Here is an 18,314-nt window from a genome sequence, read left to right as displayed (position 1 = left end):
GTAAGGAGGAGTCCTTACCTTTGGACTGTTTAATGATTTCCGCCAATTGCTCACCAAACAGTCTGTCTCCAGATAATGGCAAGCTGGTTAAACATTTTTTAGAAGCAGAATCTGCTTTCCATTCCTTTAACCACAAGGCTCTGCGCAAAACTACAGAGTTGGCGGATGCCATTGAGGTACGGCTCGTAGAGTCCAGTACCGCATTGATAGCGTAGGTCGCAAACGCAGACATTTGCGTAGTTAGGGACGCCACTTGCGGCACTGCTGGACGTATGAGAGAGTCCACCTGTGCCAGACCAGCTGAAATAGCTTGGAGCGCCCACACGGCCGCGAATGCTGGAGCAAACGACGCGCCGATAGCTTCATAGACAGATTTCAACCAAAGGTCCATCTGTCTGTCATTGGCATCTTTAAGTGAAGCCCCATCCTCCACTGCAACTATGGATCTAGCTGCAAGCCTGGATATTGGAGGGTCCACTTTTGGACACTGGGTCCAGCGTTTGACCACGTCAGGGGGAAAAGGATAACGTGTATCCTTAAGGCGTTTAGAAAAACGCTTGTCCGGATAAGTATTGTGTTTCTGGATGGATTCTCTGAAGTCAGAGTGGTCCAGAAAAGTACTCAATTTACGCTTGGGATACAGGAAATGGAATTTCTCCTGCTGTGCAGCTGCCTCCTCTGCAGAAGGGGCTGGGGGAGAAATATCCAACAGCCTATTGATGGCCGCTATAAGGTCATTTACCATGGCGTCACCATCTGGCGTATCCAAATTGAGTGCGGCGTCCGGACAAGACTCCTGATCACCCACCTCTGAGCCATCATATAGAGACCCTTCTCGCTGAGACCCTGATCCGCGTGATGACGTGGAGGGTCTCTCCCAGCGAGCTCGCTTAGGCGGACTGGGACTGTCATCGGAGTCAGAGCCCTCAGCCTGTGATGCCTGGGACCCCCTTGAATTACGGATTAATTCCAGCTGAGGGGGGCCGGGGAACATAGACACAGCGGTGTCCATGGTCTGAGCAACTGGCCTGGACTGCAAGGTGTCCAGGATTTTTGTCATAGTCACAGACATTTTATCAGCAAAGACTGCAAATTCTGTCCCCGTCACCGGGGTAGGTTCACAGGCGTCTCTGCCTGGGCTACCACCACAATAGGCTCTGGCTGACGAAGTGCCACTGGGACTGAACATTGCACACAATGAGAGTCGTTGGAGCCTGCTGGTAGATTAGCCCCACATGCTGTACAAGCAGTGTATACAGCCCGTGCCTTGGCACCCTTGCGTTTTGCGGATGACATGCTGTTGTCTCCTCAAAGCAATATAGGGTGTACAGCCAAGAAGCGACCTTACAGTGCAGTACACAAATATAACACTGTGGCACTAGTGGGGCCGCACGTATGTGCTGCTTACCGCCCGCTTAGCGCGGGTGTGTGGTCGCCAGAAACCCCTAGCCTGGGTCCCTCAGAGCCTGCGTCCGTTCTCCAGCCAGACTGCATGTGTATAATGGCTGCCGGCGTCCTGGGGAGCTGCAAGCCTGGGGGCGGGCCTAGGGCGTGCACAGAGAAAAAGCGCGAAGCCTGTGTCCTACTGTGCTCAGTGAGAGGGCTGGAGCATGTAAATCGTGCTCCAGCCCTCGGCGCTGCCGATTGAACAACGTCTCTCCCCTACCCTGATTGACAGGGTGGGGGGCGTTAACGAAGCGGAGCTAGGCCGCAGAAAAAACCGGGGACTAAAGTTAGAAGCGCCGCCGCCGTAAAAGCGCGGTCGGCGCGTCCCCGGCGCACTACAAGTCGCAGCTGCGCCGCCGCTCCAGGGGCGGTCGGCGCGGCGATCCACACACATAAAGTCCCCCAGTAATCTGCGGGGACTATAAGCCCAGCGCACAGCGCTACAGTCCCCGGCGCACTAGCACACCCAGCAAGCCTGGGGTGTGCGTGGCCTGCCATACGGGGACACAGAGTACCTGAAAGTTGCAGGGCCTTGTCCCTGAACGGCACTCCCGCTCCACATCCAGCAGGTTCTATGGGTCTGTGGATGGAGCCCGGCCTCAGGGCTTGGTGGCCGGTAAGATCCCACTTCCTCAGAGCCCCCCAGGGGGATGGGGAAGGAAAACAGCATGTGGGCTCCAGCCTCCGTACCTGCAATGGGTACCTCAACCTTACAAACCACAAGTGGGGTAAGAAGGGAGCATGCTGGGGGCCCCATATGGGCCCTCTTTTCTTCCATCCGATATAGTCAGCAGCTACTGCTGACTAAACAGTGGAGCTATGCGTGGATGTCTGACCTCCTTCGCACAAAGCAGAAAACTGGTGAGCCAGTGATCCCACTGGGGGTGTATAGCCAGAAGGGGAGGGGCCTTACACTTTTTAGTGTAATTGCTTTGTGTGGCCTCCGGAGGCAGTGCTATACACCCAATCGTCTGGGTCTCCCAATGGAGCACCGAAGAAAGTGTGATTGCACTATTGGTTTTGAGATATTTTATTCAGTGTTCACTATATGGTAAAATTGCGATGCCTCAGGTCGTTGAGAGTTCGTAGACATCAAACATGAGAAAGTTTACTTTTATATAAGGGGTAAAAAAAAAAAAAAAAATCAGAAGTTTGTCCGAAATTTTTTTTTGTGGCCTATGGCTCAGTGACTGCTTATTTTTTGCGTCTCGAGCTGTCGTTTCTAATGGTACCATTTTTGTGCAGATGCTATGCTTTGATCGCCTGTTATCACACTTTGCGCAAAATTTGTAGAGACCAAAAAGTGTACTTTTGGCATTTGGAATGTTTTTGCCGCTACGCCGTTTACTGATCAGATTGATTTTATATTTTGATAGATTTGGTATCGCTGCATTCAGAAACGCCCAATGTGTGTGTATATTTTTTTTTTTTTTTTTAAGCCTTTAATTTTCAAATGGGGCAATTTTTCAAAACTTCATTTTTTTTTTATTTTACTAGCTCCCCTAGGGGACTATAACAATCAGCAGTCTGATCGCTCATTCATTTCTCCCGATCAGAGCAGCACCGCTCAGACCGGGAGAAATGGTCATGTCTAGTAACCTGCAGTACTCGGCTGTTTGTTTACAATCCTTAGTCATGTGAGCACAGGAGTTATGACATGACCCTGTGCTACCATGACAACAACTGGAAGTCATGTGATCACGTCACGTGACTTCCAGTATCGGCCTGTAAGTTTCAACGAGATCGCTTCTTGACAGTGCCATTTAAGGGGTTATAAAGCAAGGGCGGACAACGATTCCGCTCATGCCTCACAGGCACACATCTCAGCTGTATACATTAGCTTTCATGTGCGCTGATCTCCCCCAGCTGCTGCCAGAAGATTACCACTATGACCGCTAGGACGTAAATTTTACCGCCCACGGTCGTTAAGGGTTTAAAGTGCCTGTGCACTTTCACGTGTAATATGATGTTCAGTTCTGGACACCCATTACTAGAAAATGCCCTGGAGATAGAAAAAAAGCCACAAAACTGATAAGGGTCTTGGAGGATCTGGTTATGAGGAAAGAGTAAAATAAGTAAATTTAGTCTTGAGCAGAGACCTGCAAGTGAGAGGGCGGGAGGGGTTCTTATGCAAGAACATAAATGGCCCATCCAAAAAGTACTGTATGGGCAAAAGCGGTTTCGTGTAACTACCCCCAATCCTCAAAGCAAAGACAGGGGGGGTATTCCCTCTGTATGGAGAAAAAGCTGAAATCTCCAGAGGAGACAAGGCTTCTTTACCATAAGAACTAGTAATTTGAGTAATAGTCTACCTTAGGAGCAGATCACAGGGGGGAGTTTTGATGGTTTCAAAAAGGACTTGGAAACCCTTGGATGGGATTAATGTGCCTGACAGGCGCTTCTCTTTTACTTTCATTTCTCCCTCCTCACCAGATTTTCAGGAAATCCCCTCTCCAGGTAGTCTCCTGGCTCTAGCTGCTGTGTGAAACCTGATACCACAGTTGGTCTGCAGAGCTTCAAGAGGGCAGATATACCTGTGCTGCCTTCTCAGGCTCATTGTTCTCGAACACATCACACTTTATAAAAAGGTTGGTATTTTAGGTTTTACTCTTTGCTCTGCAAATGTGTTTTTTTCTGGGGAAACTTCAGGATCTAATTCTGAATAATTGTGTGTAATATTATTTTAGGTGCCTTGAAATTATGTTTTTTTGCCACATTTTTCTCTGTTTAATAACAGTTATGTGTTATAACTGGGGGCTATTTGGTGGGAGTTTGGAAATTGTGTATTTCAGAGTTATTACTTTTATATTGAGTAAATGGGTTTGTTTTGCACATGATAATGTGTAGTCTCTTTTATTGCATCCCTATGAAGGTCTCTGATCACTTTTAGATCACTGAAATTGCAAAAATTAGATATTATAGGTATTTTTCTAGCCTGCGCCTGACAGGCACATTATTCCCAAACTCGTTATTAAAGATATTGTTCCCAGAGGGAGGAAAGTAGCAGTTCTGATTATTTGGTCCAGTATATCGTCAATTGACATGAGAAAGGAAAGATTAGCTCTTTGTGTAGACGGGAATGAGCATGTGCCCCTTCCTATTGTTTTTTCCCATCCCTTGACTGAACTTCATGGATATTTGTCTTTTTTCAATAGTATGATAAAAAAAAGGACACCCCGTGAATATATGTCTGTATATTTATTCTTAACACATCACTCCTGATACCGATCATACATACTCACCATGTACACAGAAAACCAAGCTTAGCTTAAGAACTGCTCTGAAACGCCTGGTGAGGAGAAAAAAAAAAAAAAAAATATAAAAAAAAGAAGGGAATTTTGTTTACTTACCGTAAATTCCTTTTCTTCTAGCTCCAATTGGGAGACCCAGACAATTGAGACCCAGACAATTGGGGTGTATAGCTATGCCTCCGGAGGCCACACAAAGTATTACACTAAAAGTGTAAAGCCCCTCCCCTTCAGCCTATACACCCCCCGTACTGCTACTGGCTCATCAGTTTTGGTGCAAAAGCCAGAAGGAGGAAAAAATTATAAACTGGTTTAAAGTAAATTCAATCCGAAGGAATATCGGAGAACTGAAACCATTTAACATGAACAACATGTGTATACAAAAACAGGGGCGGGTGCTGGGTCTCCCAATTGGAGCTAGAAGAAAAGGAATTTACGGTAAGTAAACAAAATTCCCTTCTTCTTTGTCGCTCCTAATTGGGAGACCCAGACAATTGGGACGTCCAAAAGCAGTCCCTGGGTAGGTAAATAATACCTCATAATAGAGCCGTAACGGCTTCGTCCTACAGGTGGGCAACTGCCGCCTGAAGGACTCGCCTACCTAGGCTGGCATCTGCCGAAGCATAGGTATGCACCTGATAGTGTTTCGTGAAAGTGTGCAGGCTCGACCAGGTAGCTGCCTGACACACCTGCTGAGCCGTAGCCTGGTGTCGCAAGGCCCAGGACGCTCCCACGGCCCTGGTAGAATGGGCCTTCAGTCCTGAGGGAACCGGAAGCCCCGAGGAACGGTAAGCTTCGAGAATTGGTTCCTTGATCCACCGAGCCAGGGTTGATTTGGAAGCTTGTGTCCCTTTACGCTGGCCAGCGACAAGGACAAAGAGTGCATCGGAGCGGCGCAGGGGCGCCGTACGAGAAATGTAGAGTCTGAGTGCTCTCACCAGATCTAACAAGTGCAAATCCTTTTCACATTGGTGAACTGGATGAGGACAAAACGAGGGTAAGGAGATGTCCTGATTGAGATGAAAAGGGGATACCACCTTAGGGAGGAAATCTTGGCGGACGTTGGTTTCCTAGCCTGTCTCATAGTGGCAATGACCTCGTGAGATAATCCTGAAGACGCTAGGATCCAGGACTCAATGGCCACACAGTCAGGTTCAGGGCCGCAGAATTCAGATGGAAAAACGGCCCTTGAGATAGCAAATCTGGTCGGTCTGGCAGTGCCCACGGTTGGCCGACCGTGAGATGCCACAGATCCGGGTACCACGACCTCCTCGGCCAGTCTGGAGCGACGAGGATGGCGCGGCGGCAGTCGGCCCTTATCTTGCGTAACACTCTGGGCAACAGAGCCAGAGGAGGAAACACATAAGGAAGCTGAAACTGCGACCAATCCTGAACTAAGGCATCTGCCGCCAGAGCTCTGTGATCTTGACATCGAGCCATGAATGTTGGGACCTTGTTGTTGTGCCGTGACGCCATTAGGTCGACGTCCGGCATCCCCCAGCGGCAACAGATCTCCTGAAACACGTCCGGGTGAAGGGACCATTCCCCTGCGTCCATGCCCTGGCGACTGAGAAAGTCTGCTTCCCAGTTTTCTACGCCCGGGATGTGAACTGCGGATATGGTGGATGCTGTGGCTTCCACCCACAGCAGAATCCTCCGGACTTCCTGGAAGGCTTGCCGACTGCGTGTCCCACCTTGGTGGTTGATGTAAGCCACCGCTGTGGAGTTGTCCGACTGAATTCGGATCTGCTTGCCTTCCAGCCACTGCTGGAACGCTTTTAGGGCAAGATACACTGCCCTGATCTCCAGAACATTGATCTGAAGTGAGGACTCTTGCTGAGTCCACGTACCCTGAGCCCTGTGGTGGAGAAAAACTGCTCCCCACCCTGACAGGCTCGCGTCCGTCGTGACCACCGCCCAGGATGGGGGTAGGAAGGATTTTCCTTTCGATAATGAGGTGGGTAGAAGCCACCACCGAAGGGAAGCTTTGGTTGCTTGAGAGAGGGAGACGTTCCTGTCTAGGGACGTCGGCCTCCTGTCCCACTTGCGTAGGATGTCCCATTGAAGAGGACGCAGGTGAAACTGCGCGAAAGGAACTGCTTCCATTGCTGCCACCATCTTCCCCAGGAAGTGCATGAGGCGCCTCAAGGGGTGTGACCGACCTTGAAGGAGAGATTGTACCCCTGTCTGTAGTGAACGCTGTTTGTCCAGCGGAAGCTTCACTATCGCTGGAAGAGTATGAAACTCCATGCCAAGATATGTCAGTGATTGGACCGGTGTCAGATTTGACTTTGGAAAATTGATGATCCACCCGAAACTCTGGAGAATCTCCAGAGTAACGTTGAGGCTGTGTTGGCATGCCTCTTGAGAGGGTGCCTTGACCAGCAGATCGTCTAAGTAAGGTATCACTGAGTGACCCTGAGAGTGGAGGACCGCAACTACTGTAGCCATGACCTTGGTGAAAACCCTTGGGGCTGTCGCCAGGCCGAACGGCAGTGCCGCGAACTGAAGGTGTTCGTCTCCTATGGCGAAGCGCAAGAAGCGCTGATGCTCTGGAGCAATTGGTACGTGGAGATAAGCATCCTTGATATCGATCGATGCTAGGAAATCTCCTTGGGACATTGAGGCGATGACGGAGCGGAGGGATTCCATCCGGAACCGCCTGGTCCTTACGTGTTTGTTGAGCAGTTTTAGGTCCAAAACAGGACGGAAGGACCAGTCCTTCTTTGGAACCACAAACAGGTTGGAGTAGAAACCGTGACCCTGTTGCTGAAGAGGAACAGGGACCACCACTCCTTCTGCCTTCAGAATGCCCACCGCCTGCAGAAGAGCCTCGGCTCGCTCGGGAGGCGGAGATGTTCTGAAGAATCGAGTCGGAGGACGAGAGCTGAACTCTATCCTGTAACCGTGAGACAAAATGTCTCTCACCCAACGGTCTTTTACTTGTGGCAGCCAGGTGTCGCAAAAGCGGGAGAGCCTGCCACCGACCGAGGATGCGGTGTGAGGAGGCCGTAAGTCATGAGGAAGCCGCCTTGGTAGCGGCACCTCCGGCGGTCTTTTTAGGGCGTGATTTAGACCGCCATGCGTCGGAGTTCCTCTGATCCTTCTGAGGCCTTTTGGACGAGGAGAATTGGGACCTGCCCGTACCCCGAAAGGACCGAAACCTCGACTGTCCCCTCCTCTGTTGGGGTGTTTTTGGTTTGGCCTGGGGTAAGGATGTTTCCTTTCCCTTGGATTGTTTGATGATTTCATCCAATCTCTCACCAAACAAACGGTCGCCAGAAAATGGCAATCCAGTTAAGCACTTTTTGGAAGCCGAATCTGCCTTCCATTCCCGCAGCCACAAGGCCCTGCGTATTGCCACCGAATTGACGGCTGCAACCGCCGTACGGGTCGCAGAGTCCAGGACAGCATTAATAGCGTAGGACGCAAATGCCGACGTTTGAGAGGTTATGGACGCCACCTGCGGCGCAGACGTACGTGTGAGTGCGTCAATTTGCGCCTGACCAGCTGAGATAGCTTGGAGTGCCCATACGGCTGCAAATGCTGGAGCAAAAGACGCGGCGATAGCTTCATAGATGGATTTCAACCAGAGCTCCATCTGTCTGTCAGTGGCATCCTTGAGTGAAGCTCCATCTTCCACTGCAACTATGGATCTAGCCGCCAGTCTGGAGATTGGAGGATCCACCTTGGGACACTGAGTCCAGCCCTTGACCACGTCAAGGGGGAAAGGGTAACGTGTATCCTTAAGGCGCTTGGAAAAACGCTTATCTGGACAAGCTCGGTGTTTCTGGACTGCCTCTCTGAAGTCAGAGTGGTCCAGAAACATACTCCTTGTACGCTTGGGAAACCTGAAACGGAATTTCTCCTGCTGAGAGGCCGACTCCTCTGCTGGAGGAGCTGAGGGAGAAATATCCAACATTTCATTGATGGACGCAATAAGATCATTCACTATGGCGTCCCCATCAGGAGTATCAAGGTTGAGAGCGGCCTCAGGATCAGAATCCTGATCAGCTACCTCCGCTTCATCTTCTGAGACCCTGAACAATGTGATGAGGTCGAGGGGATTTCCCAGCGAGCTCGCTTAGTCGGTCTGGGGCTGCGGTCCGTGTCAGAGACCTCACCCTGGGATCCATGGGACACCCCGGGAAGACATTGCTGTTCCCACTGAGGGGAACCAGGGGACAATGATTCCACAGTGCCCCTGGCTTGAGATGCCGGCCTGGACTGCAAGGCTTCTAATATCTTAGCCATAGTCTCAGAAAGTCTTTCAGTAAAAACTGCAAACTCCGTCCCTGTCACCTGGACAGTGTCAACAGGTGGTTCTCCCTGGGCCACCCTTAGGGTGCTTTCACACATCCGGATTTTTGCTCTGCGGCACAATACGGCGTTCTGCAGAAAAACCGCAACCGGCTTTTATAACGCCGGTTGCCGTTTTTTTTTTGCATAGACTTACATTAGTGCCGTATTGTGCCGCAGGGGCTTGCGTTCGGTCCGGTTTTGGCCGCATGCGGCAGATTTAGCCGATGCGGCGGCCGGATCGAACGTCCCCTGCAACGTTTTTTGCTCCGGCAAAAAACACCGCATTGCGCCGCATCCGGCCGCTGCGGCGCATTTTTCAATGCATACCTATGGAGGCCGGATGCGGCGCGATGCGGAAAAAAACCGCATCCGGTCGCCGCATGCGGTTTTTCCCACTGCGCATGCTCAGTAGCGTGCCGCAACCGGAAAAAAACGGACGGGCCGCATGTAAAAACTTATGCAAAGGATGCGGTGTTTTCGCCGCATCCATTGCATAGTTTGCACAGCCGGATTGAGCCGCAGGGCTCAAACCGGATGTGTGAAAGTAGCCTTAGCAGAGGCTCTGGCTGAGAAAGTGCCACAGGGGCCGAGCATTGCACACAATGAGGGTCAGTGGAACCTGCCGGCAGTATAGCCGTACATGCTGCACAGGCAGCATAGTAAGTCTGTGCTTTGGCACCCTTGCTATTTGTGGACGACATGCTGTTGTCTCCTCTGAGCAATACAGGAGGGTATATAGACAAAAATCAACAGTGCACCATACAGTGTAAAGTATAGACTATAATCATATAAACTATAAATACACTTCTGCACTAGTGGGGCCAGCACCACAGGTGCTGCTTACCGCCTGCGCAAAGCGGTTGTGTGGGCACCAGAAATCCTGCCTGGGTCTCCCTGAGCTTGTCTCTCCTCTCCAGCGTTAGCAGAGCTGAGAGGAATGGCTGCCGGCGTCTTGGGGAGAGGAGGGAGCCGTGGGCGTGACCCAGAAAAGTGCGGGAACTGGTGCCCCACTGTGCAGAGTGAGGGGGGTGGAGTATGCAAAGCATGCTCCAGCCCTCAGTGCTGCCGACCTGTACAGCGTCCCGCCCTTCCCCTGACTGGCAGGGCTGGGGGCGGGAAGAAAGACACAAAACACACTCAGTGACGCTGAAGTGTATAGTGGCACAAATGCAGCCAGCGCTGCTGTCCCCGGTGCACTAGCACACCCAGCAATGCTGGAGTGTTGCTGTGCGCGGTCCCCACGGGGACACAGAGTACCTCCAAGTAGCAGGGCCATGTCCCTGAACGATACTCGGCTCCTATCCAGCAGGGTCCTCAGGAGCTGTGGATGGAGCACGGTCTCCTGTGCCTGGAGACCGATGGGATCCCACTTCACCCAGAGCCCTAATTGAGGGATGGGGAAGGAAAGCAGCATGTGGGCTCCAGCCTCCGTACCCGCAATGGATACCTCAACCTTAACAACACCGCCGACAAGAGTGGGGTGAGAAGGGAGCATGCTGGGGGCCCTGTTATGGGCCCTCTTTTCTTCCATCCGACATAGTCAGCAGCTGCTGCTGACTAAGCTGTGGAGCTATGCGTGGATGTCTGACCTCCTTCGCACAAAGCATAAAAACTGATGAGCCCGTAGCAGTACGGGGGGTGTATAGGCTGAAGGGGAGGGGCTTTACACTTTTAGTGTAATACTTTGTGTGGCCTCCGGAGGCATAGCTATACACCCCAATTGTCTGGGTCTCAATTGTCTGGGTCTCCCAATTAGGAGCGACAAAGAAAATAGAAGTAAATAAATAGAATCATTTCATCCAAAGATTAAGTGAATCAAAATAATCATAAGAGAAAGAAAAAAAAATAAAAATATAATAATAATAATAATAATAATAAATAAAATTATTCAAATTTCACCTTTTGTTGATTTTGTTTGGGCTGCAATGCTGAAAATATGAAAAATGCGACCAGAAATATTGGATTAGTCATCAACAAAAAAAAGAAATATATTATATTTTACCAGTTTGCCGTCCTTCTGAATCTGTATAATGCCCAGATAGCCAGGAATCATGCCAGAGGCCCTCCATAAACCCGCGGGGTCGGCGGTCTTAACCATGAATGGCATTCCTGCTGGAATATCTCCCAGAGGTTTCATATGGATTTCACCAGATAAGGAGCTCATGATTTCCGGCCTCAGAGGGAACGGTCCTATGTACTGCTCAGGGCTTTCTACATCAGGAACGTCTTCAACTTTCTAAAAAGGTAGATAAGGAGAGAATTAAAGCTTTTTTTATGTAGCAATTATCATCCTAGAACAAAAAATGGTTGTAGATGGAACAGTGCATTTGCTTGCCTCTATAAAAAAAACTGTCGCGACCAGTGGTATCCAACCTGTGGCTCTGCATTTTCTTCAAAACTACCACTCCCATCCTGCTACAGCAGCCCCCCCCCCCCACCCCGGGAGATGCAAGTTTACAAGAGCTGGTAATCTACAACAGCAAGGCCATGTGCGGACGCTGAGCATTTGGTGCAAAATATACGCACCAAAAAAAAAAAAAAAAAAAGGGAGGCGTTTTTCAAAGAAGTCAATGGGTAGAAAAGCTGAAAAACACAGGAAAAAAAAAAAAAAAAAAGCACCAAAAATTAACATGCTGCAGATTTTCTTCACCAAATTGGTCGAGGAAAAATAAGCAACCTGTGCAGGACACTTCAGAATTCTCATTGACTTTACCGGTATAAGGATAGACATACAGATTTGGGCAACAAACTGCACCCAAAATGCAGTGTGCACATAGCCTAAAGCTACACTTGGCACTAGCATTGCTTCAATCACAGATTACGTCTCCCGAGTTTTTTCCTCCTAGAACAGAAATGATTCTGGCAAAGCATGGAGCTCAGCCTCCAGTATCAAAGTCCTTATAACAGATCTAGTGGAAAGAATAGGTGACATCTCCACATGCAATAATTACCGTACTTTATTGCATTAGATCCATGGAAGTGGGGTAAAAAGTCAAACAATGCGCTTCATTCAATGGCCGTTTTGTGTCATCATAAAAAGGACATTTTTGTGTACTCACCGTAAAATGTCTGTCTTTCTTGGAGCCTTTCATTGGGGGACACAGACATTGGGTTATATGGTGTCTCCAGGGGAGGCGTGACACTAGGTTTAAAAAAAAAGTGTTAGCTCCTCCTCCCACAGCATATAACCCAAGCTAGGTGGGAACTAGCTCAGTTTGTTGTAAAAGCAGTAGGAGAAGCACAACCAAAACCACAAGGGTGGGAGCTGTGTCCCCCAATGAAAGGCTCCAAGAAAGACATTTTACGGTGAGTACACAAAAATGTCCTTTCCTTTCTCGCCTTTTCATTGGGGGACACAGACATTGAGACGTCCCAAAGCAGTCCCTGGGTGGGAACTGAACTATTAACAGTGAAGAACATCAGCCTAATAGCTGACTAACAACTGCAGGGAACACATAAACTGTCAAAAAACCAAGCAGTGGCCACTTATAAATGGGCCACTGCCGTCTGAAGGACTTGTTTTCCAAGAGCAGCATCCGCGGAGGCATGCGTATGCACTCTGTAGAATTTTGTAAACGTGTGCACACTGGACCAGGTAGCGGCCTTGCAAAGTTGGGCCGCCGAAGCCTGATGGCGGATAGCCCAGGAGGCACCCACTGCTCGTGTAGAGTGGGCCTGCACAGATTGAGGGGGGAACGACACCTCGTGCTTTGTAAGTTTCACAGATGGCAGTCCTGATCCATTGAGAAATCGTGGATTTGGAAGCCCGGTCGCCCTTTTTGTGTCCTTCTGAGCGGACGAAAAGGGCATCGGACTTGCGCAACGGCGCTGTTCTGGAGATGTAGATCCGCAGAGTCCTGACAAGATCGAGAGTGTGAAGGGCTTTCTCAAAAAGGAGTGGACCGGGGCCGAGCAGAATGACGGCAACACAATGTGCTCGTTCAGGTGGAAAGAGGATACGACCTTCGGAAGGAAGGCGGGGGAAGGCCAAAGGACCACCTTATGATGGAATATCAGGTAAAGCGAGTGACAGGACAGAGCTGCCAGTTTGGACACTGACCTGATAGAGGTAATAGCGACTAAAAAGGCAAATTTCCAAGACAGCCGTTTAAGAGAGATTTCTCTCAAGGGTTCGAAAGGAGGAAGCTGAAGAGCTCCGAGAACCAAATTCAGATCCCAGGGATCTAAGGGGTGACGATAAGGGGGGGACCAAATGCGCCACCCCTTGAGGAAAGGTACGGACCTGAGGGCAAGAAGCCAGCTGCTTCTGGAAAAAAATTGACAAGGCAGAAACTTGTCCTTTAAGGGTATTGAGAGCAAGACCTGAGTCCATACCGTCTTGCAAAAAGGCAAGAACATTAGGGATTGAAAAGGTAAGGGGCGACTGATTACGACGGTCACACCAGGACAGATAGGTCTTCCAGGTCCTGTGATAAATGCTGGCGGAGGAAGGCTTGCGAGCATTAAGCATGGTATGAACTACCCTGGAAGAAAAACGCGACTTTGCGAGAATCAAGGATTCAAGCGCCACGCCGTCAAATGCAGCCGTGCTGTATTCTGGTGGAATATTGGACCTTGCGACAGAAGATCCGGGCGGTCAGGAAGACGCCAGGGAGTGTCGCCGAGAAGGTGGAGGAGCTCTGGAAACCAGGCTCTTCTGGGCCAGTCCGGGGCCACAAGGATCACCATTCCCTCCGCTTGGATTTTCTTGATTACTCTCAGAATGAGAGGGAACGGAAGGAAAACGTATGGCAGGCGAAACTGCGACCACGGGAGGACTAGAGCATCAGAGCCGAGCGCTAGCGGGTCTCTCGACCGGGATACGAAGGGATGTACAGCAGAGACGCCATGAGGTCCACATCTGAGAGCCCCCAACGAAGAGTGATCTGATGGAACACCTCGTCGTGGAGGGACCATTCCCCTGCCGCTAGACCTTGCCTGCTGAGAAAGTCTGCGGCCCAGTTGTCTATCCCCGGAATATGGACAGCTGAAATAATGGGAATGTGCATCTCTGCCCAAAGAAGAATCCTGGAGACTTCTTTCATCGATGCCCTGCTGAGAGTTCCTCCCGGACGGTTGACTTAAGCCACAGCCGTGACATTGTCTGACTGGATCCGAACCGGGAGGCCCAGAAGCAAGGGTTGAAAGGTCTGAAGGGCCAGAAATATGGCCCTGATCTCCAGAACGTTGATATGAAGGGATCGCCCGGGGTGAGACCAGCGTCCATGAGCAGTGTGGTGGAGAAACACCGCCCCCCAGCCTAAAAGGCTGGCATCTGTCGTGACTACGTGCCAGTGGACAGGGTGGAAGGACTTCCCCTGAGATAGGGATGAGACCTGAGTTCACTAGACGAGGGAGCTAAGGGCAGTCCGAGATAAGCGGACTGACCGGTCTAGAGAGGCTGGATTCTTGTCCCAAGAGGACAGAAGATCCAATTGCAGAGGGCGCAAATGGAATTGGGCAAACAACACGGCTTCCATGACTGCTACCATCTTGACCAACACACTCATCCCACTCGAGGGATGTGTAACGGCGGGAGCGGAGGGATTGGGCGGCCCGGATCAGGGAAGACCTCTTGTCTTCTGGAAGAAAAACCCCGGGCCTGAACCGTGTATCAGCATACCTAAAAAGGTGATGCGCTGATGAGGAATGAGGGATGACTTGTTGAAGTTGAGAAGCCACCCTGGCCTTGAGAACGTGTCTGGGCAAATTTGAACGCTTTCTGAGCAAACTTGGAGAGCTCCCTTTGATAAGTAGGTCGTCCAAATGGGAAACGACCAGGACGCCTCTGTAAAAATCGACATGACGGCTGCCATGACCTTTGTGAAGACCTGAGGCGCAGTAGCCAGTCCAAAGGTAAGGGCCCTGAATTGGAAATTACTGTGTCCTACGGCAAAACGAAGGAACAGTTGATGCGATACACATATGGGAATGTGTAAATAAGCATCTTGAATGTCTATGGAAGCTAGGAATTCTCCCGGTTCCATAGCAGCTAGTACGGCTCGCAATGATTCCATTCGGAAAGTCCAAATCCGTACGGACCTGTTTAGCCTTTTGAGGTCCAGGATAGGACGGACAGAGCCATCTTTTTTGGGGATGACAAAGAGGTTTGAATAGAAACCTTTGCCGCGCTGTTCCAGGGGCACTGGAATGATAACGTTTGCTTTTTGCACAGAGGCTATGGCCTGACATAAGGCCTGGCTTTGCGTTGTGGACTTTGGAAGCAGAGAATGGAGAAAACTGTTGGCCGGTAGGGAATAGAAATCGATCTTGTAACCTGAGGTGACGATTTCTCGAACCCAAGCATCGTGAGTATGGTCTAGCCAGATATCCCGAAAAAGCAGAAGCCGCCCTCCAACAGGAGTCGGCTCTGAGGGGTACCGAGCGTCATGCTGAAGGGGCCTTCGCGGGGAGAGGTCCCTTGGGTTGAGATTGCCTGGAGTGGGAACGCCAGGAAGAGTCCCTTGAGGGACTGGATCCCCGATCTGAGCGTTGCGACAACCCCTGTGATGGTTTTTGGGGGGGCGGGCCGAAAGGACTGCCTACGCCAAGAAGACTTTTTTAAAATTTTTGGATACAGGCCGCTTTTGTGGTAGAATGGTACATTTACCACCCGTCTCAGATATAAGCTTGTCCAGGGATTCTCCAAACAGACGAAGACCCTGGAACAGGAGTATGGACAGGGACTTCTTGGAGGCACTGTCCGCGTTCCAAATCTTTAGCCACAGGACTCTGCGGGCAAAAACAGCGTTGACTGCCGTTAGGGCTGACAAACTAGCTGCATCTAGGGAGCCGTGAAGAAAATAATTAGAGGCTAGAGAGAACAAATCAAGGATCTCAAGAGCCTCTGAAGGAATATTGCAAGAGCGAAGCAACTTGCGCAAGTTCCTACGCCACACACTCATAGCTCTCGCCACCCATGTCAAGGCAAACAGGGGGTGCAGAGAGGAGCCCGAAGCCTGGAAAATAGATTTGACCGCAGCATCAACTGCGCGGTCGGACGAGTCCTTGAGAGACGCGGTGTCTGAGACAGACATAACCGTGTGTTTAGCCAGCCTGGATACTGGCGGATCCACAACGGGGGGTACTGACCAGAGCTTAACCAGTTCCGATGGAAAGGGATAAGCGAATGAAGGAGGATTTTTTTATTAAACCTATTAGGGTGATCCCACCGTTTAGATATGATTTGATGGGGAAAAAAAAAAAAATAAAAAAAAAAAAAATCGGATCCTGGGCAAAGGACTTGGGAGGCTTCTTGGCCCGCTTGATTGCCGACTGAGAAGTCTGGTCCGAAGGCTGATCAGAAATCGACAGAGTGATTGACAGCCGAAATTAATGTGTCTTCCATATGTCTAGACTCAGAAGGGACAGCTGAACCAGAGTCAGAGTCAGAGTCTTGTGAATCGTGACTACTAAAGGTCACGGAGCCTGAGTCAGACTGATCATCGTCCGAGTCGGACGAGACGTAACGGTCGCAATGGCGCCTTTTGGAGACAGCCTTTTTACATACTGGGAACGAGACACCAGAAGAAGGCGGGCTCCCCTGGGGGAGCTGAGCCGGGGGGAGGCTGTGAGAGCCTGTGGAAGGCTGGGATATCTGAGCGGCCAGGTCATCTAACCTCTTAGACATTAGAAGAGCCCAGGCAGGAATAACGTCATCAGACTGGGGTTCTGCCTGGATAGTGGCCGCAGCCAAATCCACAGACTGCACGACCTCCTGGTCCGGCAGTGGAGGCTGTTGTGACACGGTAGTAGGGGCATCGCAGCCCCGGCATAGTGGATAGCTTCGGCCATTAGAAAACGAGCGTCCACAGGTGGTACAAGCATAGTAGAGGTCCGTAGAGGACGCCTGGGAAGCTTTATCACCCTTGCAGTTACGCATGTCAGCAACAGTTCCACAATAAGTACAGTGAGCCTCTAGCAGTATTATAAAAGGGACTGCTGTGGGTGAGGAGCTGCTAGCAGTATTATAAATGACTGCTATGCAGAGCCGGTATATAACGAGTAAAGTGGCACACCCTGTCAAACAGTCGGTATATACCTACAGGCACAGTTAGTATATACTGCTAAAAGCTGATATACACCGCCAGCCAGCAGAAAGACACCACTAGAAAGACAGCGATATACCACTGAGCAGAGCGGTATATAGTGCTGCAGAATCGCGGAGGCAAGGAGGCGATCTCACCCGTGTCTGCTCCCAACATGTAATGGCGTCCAGTGTTCTTTGGCAGCATGGAGGGGAGAGACGGCCCACTTGAGGGAGCGGCTTCTAGAGCAGTGGAGGGGGCGTTGCTAGAATGCAGGCCGAAGCCGGGAGCTAAATTAATGATGCTTCCCTGGGATCACGGCCCGCGTCGCCCCACCTGTGCCTTTTCAGGCGGCGGTTTGGATGCAGGGGACAGATGACTCGTCGTCTCCCTACCTGCTCCTGGCTCCGTCTGAAGACACGTCGGTCCTGGGATGCGGGGATCTCGGGGACGCATCTTCGGCTCAAGGCTGAAGCAGGCCCTCGGCTCTGCTAGCCCTCTGGAGCTACCTTGGTGTGAGGTGCTTCCAGGGAGCCTGGAGGCGTACGCAGACCCGACTACTTGGGCGCGAGGAAAGACTGACGGCTTGTGCACGCCAGGTTTCCTCTGCCCGTTGGGGGGGGGAAACGAGGGTGGCAAGGCACCCTGGTATTGCCCCTATCAAAAATAGAATGAATAAGAAAAGAAAAACAAAGTAAAAAAGTAAAAATAGGCTGGCCTGAGGCACCTCTGGTGGAGCTCAGTCCAGACATGTCAGCCTCCCTGCTGACACTAGGAAAAAAAAAACTGAGCTAGTTCCCGCCTAGCTGGGGTTATATGCTGTGGGAGGAGGAGCTAACACTTTTTTCAAACCTAGTGTCACGCCTCCCCTGGAGACACCATATAACCCAATGTCTGTGTCCCCCAATGAAAAGGCGAGAAAGGAATCACGGAGAAGATATCCAGTGACGTGAAAAAGGGAGTGGGCTGCAGCGCGCCTTGTGTATTCACTTTTAGATCCATGAAAGTGGTGTGTACAAGCAAAGATAATGTTGTGTGTGGCAAGTGCCACCTATACTTTCCACTATAATTGATAGCTCATAAGCTACAGGTTGGAAACCACAGAAGTAGTCATTGTGCATAAATACGCTTTTTAAAAGGTCACTTCTTAAACCCCTTCCTACCCTGCTCCATATCGTTGCTTCAAGCAGGTCATTACTTTTAACCACTTTACTGTAAGGCCATGTGTGCCCACGGAAGATTAAACCTGCGAATTTATCTGCGGAAAATCCGCGGATTTTCAGGATTTTCC

At 50.5% G+C, this 18,314-nt stretch overlaps 1 protein-coding gene across 2 annotated transcripts in view; it reads right to left on the bottom strand.

Moving 5' to 3' along the window:
- FIGLA (folliculogenesis specific bHLH transcription factor) overlaps positions 1–18,314 on the bottom strand; it is a 54,496-nt gene that overhangs the window by 10,039 nt on the left and 26,143 nt on the right. Inside the window, exons 4-5 of one of the 2 annotated variants that reach the window (XM_075342905.1) lie at positions 10,999–11,232; positions 4,689–4,735 (exon numbers count right to left, since the gene is read on the bottom strand). In XM_075342905.1, the coding sequence (XP_075199020.1) occupies positions 4,715–4,735; positions 10,999–11,232 (255 nt within the window). In that variant the 3' untranslated portion in view covers positions 4,689–4,714. The remainder of the gene's footprint in view (positions 1–4,688; positions 4,736–10,998; positions 11,233–18,314) is intronic. The other variant, XM_075342904.1, reaches the window with a different exon arrangement.

This window comes from Anomaloglossus baeobatrachus, chromosome 4 (assembly GCF_048569485.1).
Source record: "Anomaloglossus baeobatrachus isolate aAnoBae1 chromosome 4, aAnoBae1.hap1, whole genome shotgun sequence".
Lineage (NCBI taxonomy): Eukaryota > Metazoa > Chordata > Amphibia > Anura > Aromobatidae > Anomaloglossus > Anomaloglossus baeobatrachus.
Note: the sequence above shows the minus strand (reverse complement) of the source record. Positions and strands in the feature narration are given on the sequence as shown.